The sequence below is a fragment of the Gasterosteus aculeatus genome, chromosome 8, assembly GCF_964276395.1.
Source record: "Gasterosteus aculeatus chromosome 8, fGasAcu3.hap1.1, whole genome shotgun sequence".
NCBI classification, from domain to species: domain Eukaryota; kingdom Metazoa; phylum Chordata; class Actinopteri; order Perciformes; family Gasterosteidae; genus Gasterosteus; species Gasterosteus aculeatus.
In genome coordinates this window covers 667636-689023 of record NC_135695.1, presented here as the reverse complement: position 1 = coordinate 689023, position 21388 = coordinate 667636, and the positions used below count along the sequence as shown (strand labels likewise).

General features: G+C 43.6%; 2 protein-coding genes across 18 annotated transcripts in view; both read right to left on the bottom strand.

Annotated features, from left to right (window-relative positions):
* Positions 1 to 5811, bottom strand: part of ect2 (epithelial cell transforming 2) — a 31827-nt gene extending 26016 nt beyond the window's left edge. For 2 of the 4 annotated variants that reach the window (XM_040184865.2, XM_040184867.2), the window contains exons 1-5: positions 5366 to 5811; positions 4787 to 4932; positions 4330 to 4409; positions 2798 to 2890; positions 1889 to 2071 (exon numbers count right to left, since the gene is read on the bottom strand). In XM_040184865.2, coding sequence (XP_040040799.2) covers positions 1889 to 2071; positions 2798 to 2890; positions 4330 to 4409; positions 4787 to 4919 — 489 coding nt within the window. In that variant the 5' untranslated portion in view covers positions 4920 to 4932; positions 5366 to 5811. The remainder of the gene's footprint in view (positions 1 to 1888; positions 2072 to 2797; positions 2891 to 4329; positions 4410 to 4786; positions 4933 to 5365) is intronic. The other 2 variants (XM_040184868.2, XM_078107542.1) reach the window with 2 other exon arrangements.
* A 9266-nt stretch (positions 5812 to 15077) lies between these two features.
* mcf2l2 (MCF.2 cell line derived transforming sequence-like 2) overlaps positions 15078 to 21388 on the bottom strand; it is a 113773-nt gene continuing 107462 nt past the window's right edge. For all 14 annotated transcript variants that reach the window (XM_040183357.2, XM_078107532.1, XM_078107538.1 and 11 more), the window contains one exon: positions 15078 to 17504. In XM_040183357.2, the coding sequence (XP_040039291.1) occupies position 17504 (1 nt within the window). In that variant the 3' untranslated portion in view covers positions 15078 to 17503. The remainder of the gene's footprint in view (positions 17505 to 21388) is intronic.

Below are 21388 nucleotides of genomic sequence, written 5' to 3'. Positions count from 1 at the left end.
GAGACGAAAGGAATATAATGCAAAGGTAATGGAATTCATGTGAATGATCAGCAGCCGCTGTCTGCTGTGGAAGACGCCTCGTATCCTGCTTGGATCCACGCTATACGCTGCCGGGCCGAAAATACCCAACTGATGTTTGTCTGCCGGAATCATACCGAAATGTCTACACGCACATGGAGAGCCTTATGACGGACAACATCAGGGCAGTTAGCTTCACGAGGGACATTTGGAGTTTGAGTGTCTGTCCCGTGTCTATGCTGAGCCTAACTGCAGTTTATTACGCAGCACCAGTCTTCCTCTCGCGAGCGACTTTTCAGCACAGCAGGACATATTTTAGATGAGAAGAGGAACAGGTGGACTCCTAAAAATGCTGAGATGCTTATATTTATCAAGGCAAATCTGCCAGTGATGCTGCTTAATCAGAAGTAAGGTTTGAATACTCTAGTGTGCCCCCTCTCCGAGTGAGTGAGTGAGACACTATACATGTTTGGTTTAATTGCTGACTTCCTGTGCACCTTTAATCTTTATTCTGTCTGTTATCTCCTCCTATAAGCTCTATTGAGAGCCTCTAGAGTGGAATGTTGCACATGCTATTCTATTGTTGTGATTTTCATTTAAAGATTTTTATTTTTATTTACACATTTTATAGTAAGCGAGAGAGCTTTTCTACATTGGAATGTTGCACGTTCCCTGCAATAAAACGGGTGGTTGTCAATTCATGATACTCTCTCGTCTCGCAATTTAAATACTTAAAATACAAAACCAATGTTGTTAAGAATAATTCATTTCATAAATAATGCTACACAATAAATAGAATGCTTAAATCGACACCGTGATCGGTGATATCGGATCGGCAGATACTGATTTCAGTGATCGGTACCAAAAAACCTGATCGGAGCATCTCTAGTATCCAATTTTCACAAAATGAATTAACGAATGAATTAAAGCTCCTCTGCTCACCATGACCCTCCCTCTTAATTACTCCTGACACGTTTTGTTCAAGTGAACACACCCCTGCCTCATATCCGTTTACCCACACGTTCCATTGACATCGATTGTGAGGGTTGTCACAATGCTGAAAGTAGGACTTTGATACAATACCTGCCAAGAATAACATGATACCACATACTTATGAAGTGGGAATATAATAATAATAGGAACCGGGTTTCCCACAGATCCAACGTCACCGTGTGGGGGCTGACTGGGGGGAACACACATCGCTAGATAGAACTATACACAATTCACACTGTATACAACTCCCATATCTGTAGTACACATTTCACACCCTATACTACGTGTTGTTACTACGTGGTCTGCAACTTCTGTCAGAGCAACGGAGTTCACTTCTGGCATCTTTTATTCCAACAAGCAGAGGACAGTTGGACAAAGCTCGTGCACGTGAGGCCACGTCCGCCATGCAATCGCTGGCTGTGAGCGTGCACTAAAGACCACCAGCAGTAAGACACTATGATGAAAAAAGGACTCATTGATCCCAACGCGTCACGGATCGATCCGTCACGTATTTTTTAAACTACTTCTTTTTTCATTTGACGTCTGTGCATGAAACACTGCTGTTTGTTACTGCAGCCAATTGATTAGAAAAGAGAATATTTCCCTCTTGCATTGTCGTTTTGGTTGAGCATTAAAAAAGGATTGTTAGCATACGGTGATATTGATGTGCACTATATACACTATCTCAGGTTCATCATTACATACACGCAAGGTGAAAACATTGCAGCTCTTGAAGTTGCGGTGGCGGCGCAGCAGCACGACCGGCCTAGAACCGCTGCTTTGGACCCCGGTGGAATTTGTTCAAATGAAGTGATTACTTGTTGGGGAATCAGTAAGTGGCACATTTCCTGCCCCAGAGAGAAGACGGATCACTCACTTCCTCCTTGGCAGCACAGTGCAGCAGGACGGGAGGCCCGACGATGCGGTTGTCCCGTTTGTAGAGGTAGTTGTAGTTGGGAGAATCAAAGTCTGCGAGGACGAACACCGTCTCAAAATCAGTGTTCTCTCCATCCGCAAACTCCTGGACGCTGTCCGTCAGTATGCACGGGGTGTTGATGTCCTGGATGTCCATCAGCAACGTACCACAGAGAGGGAGTGAGAGACAAAACCATCATGAACTAAGCAAATATTCGCTTTGCTTTATTACGGACGTGGTTCTTCACTCAAGTGTCAAATGTGCCGCGTGAATCGCACCGAGGAAATAAAGGATTTTTCCTGCCAATGAATGCATACAAACGGCTGTGCGAGCGCACGCTTCTACACACAGCAGACACCACAGTGTCTCACAACAGGGAACGTGTCCGTCTGAAGGGGAGGATTGTGGGAAATAACAGACAGTGGGCGGAGCTGGAGGGCTGTAAACAAGCAGTGTTCCCCTCCCGTTATAACTGCACATCCATCCAAAACGACACATGGCATTAGAGCACAGACACACGCATCTAGAGCCGAATCCCATCATTCAGACACCATCATGTGGGAACTGCCCTCGGCTGCAGGAAGGACATGCTGACTGGGGCTCGTCTTCTCATCTCACCCATCTCAGCTGGAAGGAAGCCATTTTCAAAATGCCATGCGGCTGAATACGAAGTCTTTAAAAAGAATTTGCATTGACATTTGAGAGCATCTCTGGTAGGGAGCGCTCCGGTGACCACGTGTTACATCACATACATTTGAATCAATCCACCACCAGCGAGTGGGCCATGCACGGTGATTGAGTGAATTAGGAGTCATGCAGCACCTCCCCCGCCACCATTAAAGAGATCCACAGTCACACGCTCTACTGTACCATATTGACTATGGATTTTATCATCATTTTCTCCTCGGCGCCTGGCTCGCCTTCCCTTATCTTAACCACGGGGACCTCCATTACTCTGATGGCCTGTAAGAAACAACCAGCAGGAAGAGGGCGTCAAACACTGGCATGACTGACAGGAGCACAGCAAACAAACAAGGAGGAGGAAACAAAGAAAGAGAAGGCCAGAGACATTCAGAAAAATGAAGAAAATGGAGGATGGCGAGTTGGAGGTGGGTCTGTGTCCTTGAGAAGCATCACAGGGGGCGGCTGGGAGCAGATGAATATAAACGCCCTCAGGGAAGATGGAGGCAAAGACGGGCACAGAAAGGAGACGGCAAGAACATGTGTGGGGGGATGATTTTCTTTCTCTGGGTTGCATGAGCGATGGCAGCGGGGGGTCGGGAGGCAATCGGGAGAGTCCTCATGGAGCTGTCGGCACATTCTTTGGACCGCCGGGGAGAAATAGATGATTTAAGCAGGAAGCCTTCACAAGTGACAGCGCTCAGGAGACCAGCGAAGGAAGCCTTTCTGACAGCACTTAGTGTGCCGCCACGCCTCCAAATCACCTTCACGCGGCGCCACTCAGACACACGACCAGGCGCTTTACTCAGAGACGCGTCCTCCTGCGAGAGGCACAGGTTTGGACAGCGTGATCCCGTGCGCTGTGCTCAGTAACATTAAGGCTGGGTCTGATCAGCAAACAGGCTGTCTGTGCTACGACCCACTTTCCAGATCATTCGAATTGGGCAATGTGGATAGACAAATATTACAAAAGGAAGATAGTGGTACAAATTGACCTTGAGTGGTTGAAATGATTCCTTTTAAGTGGAATTAAATTCCTCTCAGGACCAGATAGCGCATACGAGCCAGCGCTCCGATGTCCACAGTACGGCGCCGGTGTCCTGCCTCTCGTTAGGTTCATGTCCTCGTTCATTCACATCATTAGCAGGCAATGAGAGAGGAGAGCCAATAACGTGAAGGAAAAACAGGCAACACAACTAGGCTAAAATCTCACCTAGAACAACAACATCCTCCCTCTTTCAACCTGACCTACTGTCGGTTCCTCCCTTCGCCCGATGCTCCGCCCGATGCTCTGCCCGCTCCGTGTCCCCCACACTTACTATTGCTTTTGTTTTTTCACGATTCTAATGTCTAAATATTTGAACGGATAAAACGTTCTGTTCTTTGGAAGAGCGTACTTTTATTACTGTGCTATTATATTGTTATTATGTTATCAGTGGCATAAAATGGTCTGGAAATTGCAATAATATTGTTTATTGCAAATAATGTTTGTGCAATAATCGCACAACACAAATTTGATATGGTGACACCTGTAGACACGCACACGTTTACTGCTGTAAACATCAGGGGAAATTACACAAGATTTTTTGTTTTTTTAAGAACACAGGCAAAAAGTTATTATCTTGAGGACAGTCTTTGAAACCGTGTCCTACTTGTCATATGGAGACCAGCAGGGACCTGGACAAGCTCAGATGGTGACTTTTAACACAGCAGGGATGTACCTGCAGTGCCTTGACCAGGGCTGCATTTCTGCCTGCTGCCCCCACAAGGACCACCCGCGTCTCCACCTTTGGCAGCATGTCTGAGAAGAGCAGAACAGACAGACAGGGTGAACAAGGGGGGACAGGAAAGGACACACAGAAGAACTGGGAGTGACAATGATTTATTGTTCGGACAGCTCAGGTCCCTTTAAACAAAAATGTACATAAAAAAGGCTGTTATATTTGGCATATGTACAGCACACATGTGTGTTTTGGTGTGATAGTAAATTTAAACCTGTTTGTGCACTTTCTAGAGAACGGTTGGATTTTTTTTTCCCGTTTCATAAAAAATAAATAATCAACAGATAAATTGATTATGAAAATGGTCAGTTGCAGCCCAGCGATGGACATAATGAGTGGATATACGTGGGCTGGAATCCCGGCCCCTACACACTGCGATGAGGAACGTTGGACTGACCTTCTCCCCCCTCACACGCCAGGCCCAGGAACACATGGTCCTTGGTGGTTTCTGCAATCCTGGAGTCGTAGACCGAAGTGTCCACCAGCAGACTCGGAGCTGTCCCCGACGTCAGTGCGCTGCTGTCAGCCATGCCAGGCACCAATCTGTCCAACGGGTCAAAGGTTACAGACAACGCAGAGCAGAAGGAGGTGGACAACTGTCAAACTAAAGACAAGAGACACAGGTGCTGCCCGAGGGGGACAACGCAACTGGAGAGAGAGCAACACATGTGGACTGTGATAGGGACAACGAAGTCCAGCAGAGGGAAGAGACTCGTTCCTGCAGGTTCATGAGTATCGATCCAACGGCAGCGCGCGTCTCCCCTTCTCGTGTCTCTCCTGCTACCACGTAGCGGGTGAACTGCTTAAAGTATGAGCAGCTCAAAGCGTCACACGTCATTCACACGCTAATTGGCCCAGTTGACGTTGGCCGACTGGGACGCAGCAGGAAAGTCCCTTCGCTTAACGTTCACGTCCCCGGAGGTTAGCTCGCTCAACGTGGTCTAAAAGCACAACCAAGGAAGCAAACCAAACTCACCGACTGGTTCTGAGGCTGCTGCCTTGAAGAAAGGAAGAAGAGAAAGTAACACCGGCGTTAGCGGCCAAACTAGTCCAACTCAACCCGCTCAGCAGCTAACAGAGTTAGCCACTAGGCTAGTAGCCAAGTCAACAATACAATACGGAATTCTTCTGCGGTCCAAATACTCAAAACAATTGACACATCTCTGTCGAAAATCTCAAGTCTGGTGTCGATGCATGTTGCCCTTTCAACGGGGACGCGGTCCAAGCTGTCCGAACGCGGCTGCTTCAGTTTGTTGACAGCTAACTACTTCATAGCTCACCGAGTCGGAATCGGTGTGCCGCTGGAGCTCATTTCAAAAAGCGGAGCAAACAACGGAGCCGCGCTCTGATTGGGCGAGACGGACGGAGAGCAGAAGCTTCCGCCAGGCGAGCGCGCTGATTGGTCCGTTCATTCAAATCACGATGCGCGGAAGCGCTTTGCACAGTCTCGCAACCTTCAAGTGCCGTCGGAAATATGTCTCACTTTACAAGCACAAAAGACAACTTGGTTATTAATTCTTTCTTGAACCTTAGTTTTGCACAAAATGTTTTGGTCAGAACAGTACAGACATTTTATACAAATAACAGCATAATGTATCTATGTAACTATTTAAAAATATGATTTTCTTCTTTTCATCCTGCGTAACTGACTATTGGTACTGACGCTGCAGACCAAAAAATGTGTTGATCAGCGCTATTTGTGCCCCAAAAGAATCAAAATCTAAACACAGCTCATCCTCAGAGGGGGTGCTGGTGTGGAGATGGAGGACATCTGGGACTGGTTCAAATTAATCGCAGGGCTGCCAGAGAGACAACACAACACAGTCCACTGTGTGTAATTTAATGTTTATTTACTCAAAGATTGCAGTAGTTAACCATTTATGGTGAAAATCACAGCAACAAGGTGTGTACTGTATCAACAAAGTACTAAAGAAGATCACAGTAACTACCATTTCTTTGTAGAAAAACACAATAGTCAACATTTACTGTAGAAAATCACAGTAACAATTTACTCTTAAAAAATATATAGCAGTTGTAGGATATTAGAAACAAATTGACGATCCGGTTCATAAAATGAATAAAAATGCATATAGTGTCCACCAGAATACAGCCATGATTCTGAAACTGTGTAATCAATAAAGTAATGACAATATTGTAAAACCACTGTGATTCTGCAACTGTAATAGAATAATACCAATGTGGTTATGATTGTGTTTGATGTAATGTGATCAACTGGAATGCATGCATGTAATACTTGAACAACAACTGCATAACTCCATAGTCAACGGATATTGACTATGGATCACTCGAAATCCGAGTTACATTGAACTCACCAGAAGACTCCCAGAGGTGTGGACACTAACTTTCACACCTTTAAGCATTGTTATAAATACCTGTAGGAACCATTGTTCTGGAGTTCACTGGTGGAGGAACAGACGGGCACTAGGGATGGTCAAAGGACTGACCTGGGGCCTGTCGGTTGCTGAGACCAGCGGCTCCTCAGCTGAGATGTTCTTTTTACCACGACGCCATCTCTTTTATTAAATACATTTGATTTTAACCTTTTGATCAGCGATGACCTCTGTCCGTCCGGCGTTTCTTCATTTTTGAACACAACACAGTCCAAATGTATTGTAGAAGATCAAAGTAACAAGTCGTTTACTGTGGAAGAAGTAATCAAATGGTACTGTAGTACGTGGGACACACAGGTGATGACGGTGTTAGTGCAAACCCCGACATTGTTTAGTGATAAATTAACCACAACATTAGCGCCGCTGAAAACAGTCACGAAATCTGTGGTTTCAAAGGCGTGTCCCGCTGTTTACTGACGTGTGACATGTTTAATAAGAGAGAGAGACGCAGACAGAGAATTTAAAGGCAGTTTTACTGTTCTACAAATTAGACAGACACTAGTTCACTAGTTTTGTTTAATATGCAATTGTTGAAATGAAAGGTACACAGCAAATTTCAGAGAGTTAGATTGACTCTGTGAGATTGAATTTTAACTCTAAGCTGGTGTTTATATTGTCCCAATCTCGTCAGTGTTAAATCAACACTGAGTGTGAACAAGTGTTAACGAGTAAACTCTGGATAAGTGTCAAAAATAAATCTGCCCAGTGTTAAATACATTACAGGTCATTTAGCTGACACGTTTATCCAAAGCGACATACTTTTAACCCATGTTTTTACATTTTAGCCTGGGGAGCAATTAGGGGTTAGATTTCTTGCTCAGGGACACTCTACTCCATGCGCCACAGTACACCAAGAAGTGTTACACTGTACAGTTACATTTCAGACTTTAATTTAACTCTACTATGTGTCAATGAATCTGATCTTCACACTGAATAATGACTCCAGCTCTTTCCTACAACTGACTCTGTAAGAGTTGAATCAACTTTTTGCAGTGTGATTTCAAATCTGCACTTTTGCCGAACACCGGAAAGTTAACTTTGCTGTGTAGGTCTTACGGTGAGCTACCTGACAGGCTGGTGAGGTATGTTGGTATATTATTAGTGTAATGCTGCTTATGCATCAACAGAAAACAGTTCAAAAAATGTGTGTGCGTGTGTCAGGCGTCTGTGGATGGTGGTTCTATCTGATGGTGCTTCTATGTGATGGTGGTTCTATCTCATGGTGGTTCTATCGGATGGTGGTTCTATGTGATGGTGGTTCTATCTCATGGTGGTTCTATCGGATGGTGGTTCTATCGGATGGTGGTTCTATGTGATGGTGATTCTATGTGACGGTGGTTCTATGTGACGGTGGTTCTATCTGACGGTGGTTTTATGTGATGGTGGTTCTATGTGATGGTGGTTCTATGTGATTTTGGTTCTATGTGATGTTGGTTCTATCTGATGGTGGTTCTATCTGATGGTGGTTCTATGTGACGGTGGTTCTATCTGACGGTGGTTTTATCTGACGGTGGTTCTATGTGATGGTGGTTCTATGTGATGGTGGTTCTATCTGACGGTGGTTTTATGTGATGGTGGTTCTATGTGACGGTGGTTCTATCGGATGGTGGTTCTATGTGACGGTGGTTCTATCTGACGGTGGTTTTATGTGATGGTGGTTCTATGTGATGGTGGTTCTATGTGATTTTGGTTCTATGTGATGGTGGTTCTATCTGATGGTGGTTCTATCTGACGGTGGTTCTATCTGATGGTGGTTCTATGTGATGGTGGTTCTATCTGATGGTGGTTCTATGTGACGGTGGTTCTATCTGATGGTGGTTCTATGTGATGGTGGTTCTATCTGATGGTGGTTGTCTCTGCAGTGGTCCTGCTGTGCGCCTGTCTTACTGCTCACAATTATTTGTATCATTTGTAGGACTTGAATGTATTGCACATCCTTTACATTGTTCATTCTGTACACATGACATCATTGTAGTCTGTCCATCAGGAGACGGATCCCTCCTCTCACGTATTGTTTCCTACCTTTTTTCCCCATGGAAGGGTTTTCATCTTTTTTTCATGTTTTTCCTGTGCTGATGTGAGGGTTTTGAGACAGAGGATGTTGTATGTGTACAGACTGTAAAGCACATGGAGGAAAATTTGTAATTTGCGATTTTGGGCTATATAAAATGAATTGAATTGAATGCCAAGAAAAGAGAGACTCCAAAAGGAGAAGAACAGGGAAAATATCCTACTGTTTTTAAAATGTATTTATTTTATTATTAGTATTTTTAATTTCATGAATTATTTTGGCGATGGGTGCCCTTTTGTTTTGGTTTTTGAGCACCTTCCCCCCAAAAGGTCTGTGCACGTGCCTGGATCTACCTGTCTCCACAAGACGCTTGCTCAACAGCTTTGGGTAAGACGGTTATACCACTAATTGCTCCTGTTAGTTGTGACTATTAGTCACTGATAGGTAGCCCCCGTCATCCAGTGACCGCACGTCACTGGATCTGTGTATGGAGCCTCCTTACTGCTAGTCACTGCTGCGGAGGCGGAGTCAGTACCTTTGCCTGCCTGAAGGGGGCGTGTGTGAGCACGTGGGCGTTCTGCTGTTGATTTCCTTTACGTACTATAGACTGATAGCATAGTTAGCATGTGCTAGCTAAAACAGTCAATTAGCGAACGTCAAGTGCACATTATCAGTCCTTGAAAACTGAAAACATACCAAAGACGACCTTCATCCCGAGCAATAATGTCTATTGAAGATAAAGAGGACTTTTACACCAAAGTCATAGAGCGAGAGAGTTTGTCCAGAAGGCGAATGAACTTAACGTAATTTACAAGTAAAGGTAAGAGCATACATACAGTTCTGTACACGACAAAAATAAAATACCTATTTTTAATAATAATTTAAAAATGTTAAATATTTAAGCAATAATGTACAAGAGGCTGTACTTTATTGTCAATAATTCAAGGATGTTTTGGCAAACCTTATTGCTTTTATAATCCGGTTTCCCGCAACATTATTATTAGTAAGTAGCCTAGCACCAGAAATTGGTTGATGATTAGCAAAGAGATCAACATTAATTCGTGCATCTGAAAACATCCCAGGTCTCCCTGCTCGATGTTGCATTCACTCGCATCGCTCATGATGTCCAGCTGAATTGTCCCCTTTGGCTAAATTGTGCCCTAAATCGGTTGTGAAAGCTCGCATTGCCTGCTCATTAGCTCATTAGCTCATTAGCAGCGTTTTAGTCGATCACCACCGAGCTAAAAACTGAAATGACAACCAACGGTCGCGCAAAGTCTGTTATTAACTGTCAATAACTGTTATTTTGATCCCCGCACTGATATGAACGCTCAGGTAAATGTAAACAGGTAACATTACATTATGGCTCAATTCAGTACACCCAGTGACTCACTCTCAACCAATCAGAACCTTCCAGAAGGACAACCAGCTCTGCAGCACTCCACAAATTAGGCCTGTTTGGTAGAGTGGCCAGACGGAAGCCACTCCTCAGTAAAAAGCACATGACAGCCCGCCTAGAGGACTCTCAGACCATGAGAAACAAAATTCTCTGGTCTGATGAAACAAAGATTGAACTCTTTGCCCTGAATGCCAAGTGTCATGTCTGGAGGAAACCAGGCACTGCTCATCACCTGGCCAATACCATCCCTACAGTGAAGTATGGTGGCAGCATCGTGCTGTGGGGATGTTTTTCAGCAGGAGGAACTGGGAGACTAGTCAGGACTGAGGGAAAGATGAATGCAGCAATGTACAGAGACATCCTCGATGAAAACATGCTCCAAAGCGCTCTGGACCTCAGACTGGGACAGTTCATCTTCCAATAGGACAACGACCCGAAGCACACAGCCAAGATACCAAAGGAGTGGCTTCGGCACAACTCTGAATGTCCTTGAGTGGCCCAGCCAGAGCCCTGACTTGAACCCGATTGAACATCTCTGGAGAGATCTGAAAATGGCTGTGCACCGACGCTCTCATCCAACCTGATGGACCTTGAGAGGTTCTGTAAAGAAGAATGGGAGAAACTGCCCAGAAATAGGTGTGCCACACTTGTGGAATCATACCCAAGACTTGAGGCTGTAATTGCTGCCAAAGGTGCTTCAACAAAGTATTGAGCAAAAGCTGTGAATACTTATGTACATGTTTTCATTCTTTATTTTTAACAGATTTGCACAAATTTGCAAAAAACAGTTTTCACTTTGTCATTATGGGTTGTTGTGTGTAGAATGTTGAGGAAAATAATGAATTTAATCCATTTTGGAATAAGGCTGTAACATAACAATGTGAATAAAGCTGTGAATACTTTCCGGATGCACTGTACAACAGGAACCCGGCTGGAGCTGCTCGTGCCCTGTGGTCGTTAGCAAACGCGCTTCTGTTTTTCACATCAATGCTGGAAATGATTTCATACACCGGTCTCCATGGTTCCATCTTGCTCAAAAGTGACGTTTGAATAAAAACACATATATTCATATATATAACACATATATGGTTGCGTATTAGGCACGTGAATAACAGGACAAATTAATACAACGCGACAACTACTTGTATAGGTAATTTATTTAAGTTTAACATATTACCTACACAAAAATAAGCAAATTAACTAATGGCCAAGACAGCAGACCTCTTGGTAAACACGTAACTTTTCCTTGGCATGAAGCGGCAAATAATCAAACCAGTGCATGAAGCTGTTGTAGCGTATCTGGTCCATTTTATTCATGCAATATACAGTCAGTAGTCAGCAAGTAGTCGCGCCGTTTTTTTTTTATTTTTACATTTGAATGTTAATTTTCACATTGGAATAATATGTTTTTGAACAACTATTCCAATACATATACAAATATAGACTATTCGCTGACAGCCCTTATGAGTCCATCATCAGAAACATCACAAGACTAAGGCACAACGGCTAACATGGAGTCGATCGCAGTGCATTACGGAGCTTGTAGAGACTTCTGACCCCAGCTCTGTCTCCTACCACATGGAGCTGCTAGTAGTAACACAGTAATACATCCCTCCTCATCAGCAACCATATTCTGGACAAAGGGCTTGACTTCATGTCCCTAACAGAAACCTGGCATAAACAAGGGGACTACGCCGTGCTTAAAGAAGCATATCCCCCTGGCTATAACTACATGGAGAAAGCCCACAGCCCTGGTCGTGGTGGTGGACCAGCCATTATGCTGAACTAAAACGGCCTCCTCTGCCAATGTCTGATCCTCTATGGAATACCTGGCCTTCAAATGCAAATGTCCATGCTGCATGACAGTGCTTGTCATATACCGTCCTCCAAAGCCAAACCCATCTTTTCTACCTGAGATAACTTACTACTTACTTCACTCTGCACTATGTCAACTAATATTGTCATTGTTGGCGATTTAAATATTCATGTTGGTAACCCCTCCTGTCAGTCTGCACTGACTCTGCTCCCATCAGTAACCTGCAGGTTTATGATCTTGGTGTGTCCGCCCACAAGGTGGTCTCAATGGCCTTGACTTTCATGCTCCCTACTGTTAGACCTGAGCGTCAAATGTCTTTCCGGGACTGGAGCATTGACTCAGCCGCTATGACCATGGACCTCCAGCTCATCACCTGCCTCTGCATCAATGGATGAATTCCTGGATTTCCCGAATACATCCCTGAGCAATTTCTCTCTCCGCTCCCTGGTTCACACATGAGCTCCGGAAAATAAACACAGCGGGGCGTAACCTGGAACGACGCTGCAGACACTGACGCAGTTTTATTCCAGCCTAATAAAAAAAAGGCCCTGGCAACTCTGGACAGCTTTTTCCACCATAAACATCTTGTGAGGCCACAAGCATCCTTTTTAAACTGACGCTACAGAGGAGCAATGGAACAGGTTCATTGACTTTTTCAGATCTTGTTCTCTATACCACACTCAGACGCACAAACTCACACTCAGACACACTCTGAAACACACACGCATGTTAAATAAATTCTTACCATCATTGTAGTGCAAGTTAAGTAAATGTATACACCACATCTAAGTGCTATGAGATGAATTTAAAATGGCATTTGTAAATAAATGCATTAGAGGCTTCTTAGTTAGCCGCGCTGGTTTAATGCGTCACTGTGTCTCCCTTTACAGGCATTACCAGTGCTGTAGTGGTAAAATTAGAGGTGGGTAAACTCTGAATTTTGTGATCATACAGACCTCGACGCGATGCGAAGCGTCGCGACTCTGTAAGGCTGTCCTGACTATATTGCATTATGTTAAATGTTAATATAAGAAAACAGTAAAGAAAAGTATGTCAACACAACACAACAACACAATTGCAGATTAAGAACTATCTACATACGGAGTCTCCTTTTTACAGTAGTGCCCAGAGGGCCTCCTTGTCCTCCACGTCAGGTCCTGCCTTGCACAGAGGAGCCATGAACCCCAGAACACGTTCATGGCTCCTCTGTGCTTCTCTCTCTATTCGACCTAGTGTTTCTCCTCTCCCTGTGCTCTCTGCATCATTGCCTGTCCTCTCACTGCCTGAAAAAATATGTTGAATTTAAGAGTTAACCAGTTAAGCAGCCTGTCAATTACACTGACAACATGAGTTAAAGGAACACTCATGTACTACCTATGTCATCATAAATAGCCTATACAAGGCTATTCCCCCCTGTCGGTCGTTCCTTCCGCAACGACTACTACACCCCCCCCCCCCCCCCCCCGTCGGACCTTCTCGACCGGTCCGCGAAATATTGTCTGACATGAAACCGGTCCGTGAGGTAAGAAAGGTTGGGGACCACTGGGCTGATCCACAATGTGTGTTTATACACCTCCTGGATCCTGATTGGTCGCTGCTGCAGCCGCAAGGCACTGATTGGATGGTCTCAGACCGTAATACAGCGCAGATGAACATGATTCAGACTACAGCGTTTATATGTTCAACAATAGGAAACGTAGTCTTAGCTGTTTTAAAATTACACCAATTTTATTTCGGATTATTCCAACGGAAGAATACAAGGCGCAGGGAACTTTGAGGTGCGTAAACGCTATTTATAGGTGCGTAAACGCTATTTCCAAAATTATAGAGGTGCGTAAACGGCGTTTACGTGCGTTTACCCTCCACTACAGCCCTGGGCATAACATGGGGGTCGACGTGGCGCAGGGGTAGAGGGAGTGCGCCGGGAACCCCGAGGTTGGCAGTTCAAGTCCCGTCTGCTCCGTGTCCCATGTTGCTCCCTGGATAAAAATGTAAAAAGCGATGAGTTTGAATAAAAGAGTCTGATTTTCTTTTTTTCCTCCCGAACCCACAGTATATGAGCAAGTGCACTAGAGTACCATATAGGACAGCATTAAAAAGTACAACACATACGAATATATTTTTCAACAATAACCAAAAAGGGACAAAGGATGAACATACAATATTGAAAAATGAATGGTCCAAAAGAGGCGAATAAATAAAAACATGTCTTCAGAATCAGAAACATTTATTGCCATAATGTCAGACATACAAAGAATTTGACTTGGCGTTGGTGCATAACAGCAGACAGTATGGCAAGACAACAGTGCACGAGGAATAAAATAAAATCTAATGCTATGGGTTAGTAGTATACGGCTATGGATTAGTTTGAAATAAAGGAATAAAAGTTAAAGTTAAAAACATTTAAAAATTAAAAAATAAAGTGCCCCAGCGAACAGGAAGGGACAAAAGTTAAAGTGACATGTGCAGTATGAAGGGGAGTGACCGGTGGAATGTTATAGTCAGTCAGTGGGGGACCGGCTCTGTTGATGAGCCCGACTGCCGACGGGAAGAAACTGCGGGAGGTCTTAGTCCTGATGGACCTCAGCCTCCTGCCAGATGAAAGGGGCAAACAGTTTATGTCCGGGTGAGAGGGGTCGGCTACCATCTTTTTAGCTCGCTTCAGAGACCTGGAAGCGAACAAGTCCTGCAGGGACGGCAGATTGCAGCCGATCACCGTCTCTGCAGAGCGGATGACACGCTGCAGCCTGCCCTTGTCCTTGGCTGTGGCTGCAGCGTACCAGACGGTGATGGAGGAGCAGAGGAGGGACTCGATGATGGCCGTGTAGAAGTGCCTGCAATAGTTAGAGCCAGATATCTGCGAAGAATTGCTCATTTAATCTTTTTCTCTTCTAAATAAATGTTAACTTTTGACTTTAATTGATCAAGGTGCTGGATCCTCATCAACCAACTCAGGGGGATCGGAGATCCCGACACAGGACAAGGCAGGAGCACCAGAGGCAGGAAACTACAAAATAAGACAGGAAACAAACCCACACCGTGACAAACACAGTCTTTAATAAATGGGTCCTTTATTTTAAATCAAGCACCTCTGTATCAAATCTCAGTTTTGCATGCATTGTTAAGTTCGGAAACAGGGTCTAAAATACAAAAAACAAGGTGACAAAATGAATATTGTAAATGCTTAATAATACATTGGTATGTACATTATAGTGACAGATTTTACAGTATACAGACTACATTCTGTAATAGGCTGACAGCAGAATGTAGTAAAATATAAATATATTTATTTACAAAAGTACAGTATTTTTTATCACGGATAGGATGAACAAAATGCACAGCAGTCAGACTGATATTAATGCATGTGACTTTAAATAGAGTTCCGCCTTCTGCTACAGTTGGTAAACCATTTACATCCCAAATATCTACATGTTCATATGCCCATCTATATATCGATCATCCTTCCATTCTTTGTCGATACATCCCAAGTGCTTATCAGAGCTCTTATTTTAAAAGAATGGTCCCAGTTATTTACTGTAGTTTTCTCACAGAGTAACTCAGCATTACACTTTGACATGTATTCTGTCATCATGTATTTTCTTTACAGGTGAATATTCAGGCCTTTGATATCCTTTTTTCTCTTTCCGTTCATAACAAGTTAAAGAATAAATATAATGAGCTCCTGTGACGTGACATTCCATTTACAGATTTGTCCACAGGAGTTGTGGTCCTTGAATGAACCCTCAGTATACGGCGCTATTATACTCTCTGAGAAAGGGAAACACACACAGCTGATGACAGGAAACAGCCCATGTGCGGCTTACTAATAAATGCTCCGCTGAAAAATCCCATGCAGCAAATAGCCAGTTTCCTGACTTTGCTCTGCTGCTTTTCAGCCACCTGACTTACTGGGGCAATGCTCAGTGGATGCGGTCAGAAGCTGATCTCTGCAAAACTACTGGTGTGCAACAAAACTGATGGAAAAACAAGTCGGTGCTCAGATTCTACAGCCCATCTGGTGTTAAGTATGAGTCTGCAGCTGAACACTGCTAGTCCAAGGCGGTGAAAATGAGATACTCATATCCAGTTCTCTGATTGCTTGGATAGTTATTGTACATGAGGGATTTACATGCACACAAATCAGAACCCCAATGCCTGAATATGTGCCGCCTGGAGATACCGTAGCAGCTGGTATGCAAATAGTGTGACATGTTCTCAGAAAGCTTGCTATTAAAAATCCCATTATGTAGAAATGAGTCGAAATAGCACAATGCACAGGGATTCAATAAAAGCCACCAGCCAATTCATCAAAAGAACAGTAATGCCTGATTTCCATAAGAAGCCATTCAGCTTCTCCTCTCTGCTATGCACAGTATATGTATAATGGACAAACACAATGTCATTCATTTCTCAAATAACTCCCGATTGGAAAATATGTCAGCTGGCAATAGCCATCATTGGATTTTCTAAATTGTTGCACCCCTGACATACCCTCTTTCTTTTAAAGCTGCACCCATCATTAAATTCTGAATGAACAATGAGTCAAAGGGTTATGTGTAATATGAAGAAGGGTGGCTTGTGATGACATGTCAAATAAATGTAACCAAACTACAGTACAAACTCACTATAACTATACTCACAAACTACATTACAAACTTCTTTTGAATCTTTTTGGGGGTTTTATGTCCTGCATGAAGGTTTTTTAAGACAACAGCCTTGTTTCTGACACAGCGGGAAGTTGGTCGGTGTATCCAAGCTGAACAGTAATTAAATACACCCAGATGTGTCTCTCAAACGTTTACAGTCTACAGGTTGTGATAACGGGCATGTTGATTGTGCTTCCAAACTGATGTAATTATGCCACGTGGGGCCAAAAAAGGCCAGTGAGAAAACGAGGAGGTTCCTCAGTAAGCAGAAGAGTCAACGAGTTCTACTTCAGCACAGCGCAGCAACCAAACCGAGCCAGTTGCCAATGCCGGCTCGCCACCAGCACATGGAATGCATCCCTTCCTCAGGGAACTGCACAACTTTCCAAGAACAGGGATTATGTCAATCTGGATTGCATCTTCTACAGTACATATTCTAAGTTCATTGGGTGAAAGGTTGATTGTCCACTCATGACACTGTGCATGCAGTCTTTATTGCTCCAAGGACCAAGGAGTTGGCGCTCCCTTGAATCAAAGGTCTTACACTGTATGTCTCCTCACAATCTGCCTGAAGGTCCAGAGGATTCAATGTGTCAGTTATCAAACTCTACAGCTGAAAACAAAAGCGGGCCTGTAGTCCTGATGAAAACTTCAAAGTAGATATTCCAGTTGAGGAAATTACAGTTGAAAATGTATCTTTGTGATCCAACAAAGATATTTGTTGTCCAACGTGATGAATTGAACTAATGAGCCGTGTTCATCTGCTGTCCTGAGTACTGGCTCTGTTGTCGTCCCAGTCAGAGAGCGCTGCTGTACAAATCACTGAATGTATCTGAAAGACAACAAGACAGACTCAAGTCAGCTTTAACCAAACACAATGTGACCCCCTATTATATAACATAGACATTTAAGCACAGGAATATGTGGACAAACTGAGGCATTCAAACGGCAGATGCACAGCCAGGACTGCAGCGCCAATAAAACACACCAACCGTAATATAACAACGTAACGCAGTAATATAACAACGTAACGCAGTAATATAACAACGTAACGCAGTAAAATGAAAACCTACCATAACAACGTAGTACAACAAGAGAATATAACAACGTTTTATAACAAAGTAACATCATCAACAACTTATTACAATAACGTAATACGTAAACGTATTAAACGTAATGCAACAACAAAACAACGAAACAGTCAAATAAAACGTAACCGAGTAATACAACAACGTACTATAATGTAATATGACAACGTAACGTAACAAAGTAATATAACAATTTCTCATACAACCTATACAATGAGGTAATGTAAGAACTTTATAATGTAACATAACAATGCAATAAAACAGTCACATAACAACATAATATGAAAACACAACGGAACAGTGTAATGCATCTATTTAAATCAAATACAGGCCTTAGTTTAGTTTTCTCAATGGTGTTGGTTAATATTACACTTTTACTGGTTATTCATCCATGCGTTGTTGGACTCTTTTATTCTATTTATACTTTAGACTATTGTTTCATTGTAATTAATACAGTTTTAGATCCACTGAAATTTAAAATCTTGCAATATCCATCCATCCATCTTCAAAGCCACTCATCCTTCATACAGGGTCGCGGGGGTCTGGGGTCAATCCCACATAACCACAGGCGAGACACGGTGCACCCTGATTGGTCGCCAGCCAATCGCAGGGCTACGCAGAGACACACAACCATTCACATTCACACACCTACGGGCAAGTTAGAGTCCCCAATCAACCTGATCCCCAGAGCATGTCTCTGGACTGTGGGAGGAAGCCGGAGAACCGGAGAGAACCCATGCAGACACAGGGAGAACATGCAGACCCCACACCGAATGATGGGCGGAGTGAAACCCAGGACCTTCTTGCTGGGAGGCGACAGTGAAAACCACCACGCCACATATCTTTTTATACCAGGTTCACTTCCAGCAGCAATAGTACTGCAGTGAACCCTCCTGAAGAGTGTAGCTGGGAGAATGTGCTGCAATCACGGACATGCTCTGCTTAATCAACTCAACAAGCCAAAGCTCGTCCAACCTGAGCCCGACCCAACGGCGAAGCCCACTTAATCCCCCTCGACGAATCCTCTATGTGCGAGAGTAAGGGAGGAACTGATGGAGTTGGTTTGAAGGAGTGGAGCGGAGGACTGGGTGGCTTGGAGTGAGAGTCGGCCCGTGGTTAGTCAGAAGTGGTACGTAATGAGCGACCTCCTTCAGATGCTGTCTGCAGTGTGCTGGACAGAACCAATCCTGTCGCCTGTGTTAAAAGGTTCTTCACTAGCCTGGAACGTAAGGCACATTGCAGGGCAGGGGGAAGTTCAAAACACACACTTGGCTTTATTGCCTTGAGGGAACTTGCTTCATCACAAACATTCTCTCATTGGTCCCTGTTCATTTCTTTTATAAATAACACAAATGAACTTATGACAACACAACTTCCATATAGTACAAGTGCTTTTTGTTCTGGGAATGTGAACCCTGGAGCACCGGAGGTATCGTGATAAAACACAAGGCATACGACAGTCACTCGTTGATTGGAATGTTTTCCACACATCCTCTGTGCATTTAATGATGAGTAATTTGACTTAAAAGACATCTTAAAATATATTAAATAGAAAAGCCTGATTTTATGCATTTAACGTCGGATGTCAGATATGCTAATGTGTTCAAAAATACCACTGATTGTCAAAAGGGAGCCCAGAGGAAAGGACAGTGTGTGTGTTACTGGTGTGAAATGAATGTCTACATCTGGAAAAGGTGCAGCACGTTGCAGGTGCATGTTGCAAAAAGTGTGATTATCAGCAGTGTACAGTCCATCCATACACACAAATGGTATTCTCCTAAGTCCACAAAGACGTGTACATATCCTGCATGTGATGTATATTTACACATATCAGGGCAGGAAACAAGCACACAAGGGAGCAGAGGAAACACACCGCAACACACAGTCCATCTGTCACCTTCTGTAAAGCTCTATTTAGTTGCACATTAACTTTGACCTGACAACAAAACTCTCATGAACTATATTCCTCGAGTGTGAGTGGGTGAGACCTTTCAGTGCAGCGCAACCCACAGATGCAAACGGCAGATGTTTTCAAGGGGTGAAATATGCATGAGCTGATTAAAAATGAGTGAAGCAAGTTGAGCCTTCATCTTAAAGAGTATCTATTATTCATCTCGCCATTTCGTGGTCCGTCAGCCCATCGTAGAATGCTGGTAAGACGTTCTGTTGTTGTACCTCCCACTGCCCCAGGATGGCAACGTTATAGGGAATGACATGTTAGTTCCAAAAAGCCACGCTGCCCTCGATCTTTGTGGAGAGCGAGCAGCTCAGCAGAGCACCCGCCTCATCTCCTGGCTCTGGAACTGGATGACTTCAACATGGGAACCCATAGGAAGGGTATCGATTACAGATAGTGATAGAACAAAGGCTTCGCTTATGCAAAAATATGCTATCATCAACAAACGGTGCCTTTGTGAAGTCAGATTTTTGATACTCTCGGCTCAATATCCAAGGCGAACATGTTGTTGAACTGCACTGCGTTATACTATAAGAACATCGCTCCTCTCTCTATGTCCCACCTTCAGGGTCATTCAGCGGGCTAAATGCAGAGTGGAGAGGGTGGATGGGTAAAGTATGTCTCACTGCCCTGCTCAGGTGTTCATGTTCATTTGTCCAGAGTTACAGTATACTACAAAGGTTATATTATTTTCATTACCTGAGAAATATGAACAATGTTTTACTGTTACCATGAGAATCTAGACTCAAAACATGAAAAATACGATTTATACCGACTCTCAGGGCTCAACAGTTTTCATACTACTCATGCCGAAAAGAACATTTCTGTCAGTACCAGGAAAGTGTTCCAAAGCAGGTACAGGTACACACATCTGTTCTTGATTACAGATTTCAGGTGCCATCTTGTTTCCATATTGTTTCTTAGTTTTTGCACAAGGTGCCTTAGGGAGAGGAGATGAAAATCGACCAAAGTGGACGCCAGGCCACGGCCAGGTAGTTTCACGAAAACTTTTGATTTTGATCATTTTTGACCAAATTGATCGGATTTAAACTCTCAAGGGGTGTTCGTTCGTAAATCCTAAATACGATGGAAATTGCAAAAAACAAGCAAAAATTGACTGCAGCGCCCCCTAATGTTCAAATATTCTGAAAAATTAGGGTATAATCCAAAACCCAATGTGAACATATCCTAGAGATTTGGTGAGGACCGGCTAATTATTAGTTAGTGTTAGTGGTCTTCAAATTAGGCCACACCCCTTACAAATATAATTGAGATATCAAGAAGCTTTCGGACAATCGGACTCAGTGTCTGGGAGGAGTTCGAAAAAATGTGTTTTTCACAAAATTCAAAATGGCGGAAAATCTAGTTAGGCGCATTTGAATGCCATGATTGATTTTTTTGTAGAGCACATCTGAGTCAACAGGTGGAACTGGGAAAAAATCTCCCAGAGGAAACGTCTCTAGGGGGCGCTAGATAGCCATTTTTACTAACCCAAATGCGTGACCCCTACAATATCAAAAATCTTCACACCTCTGATGCGCATCCAAAATTTCAAGAGTTTTTGAATATGATAAAGGCCTCAAAAGTGCAATTGAATCACATCTCTTTGAAACACAATAGGGCTTCGCCTGACATTCAGTCGGCTCAGGTCCTAATTACATTATACTACAT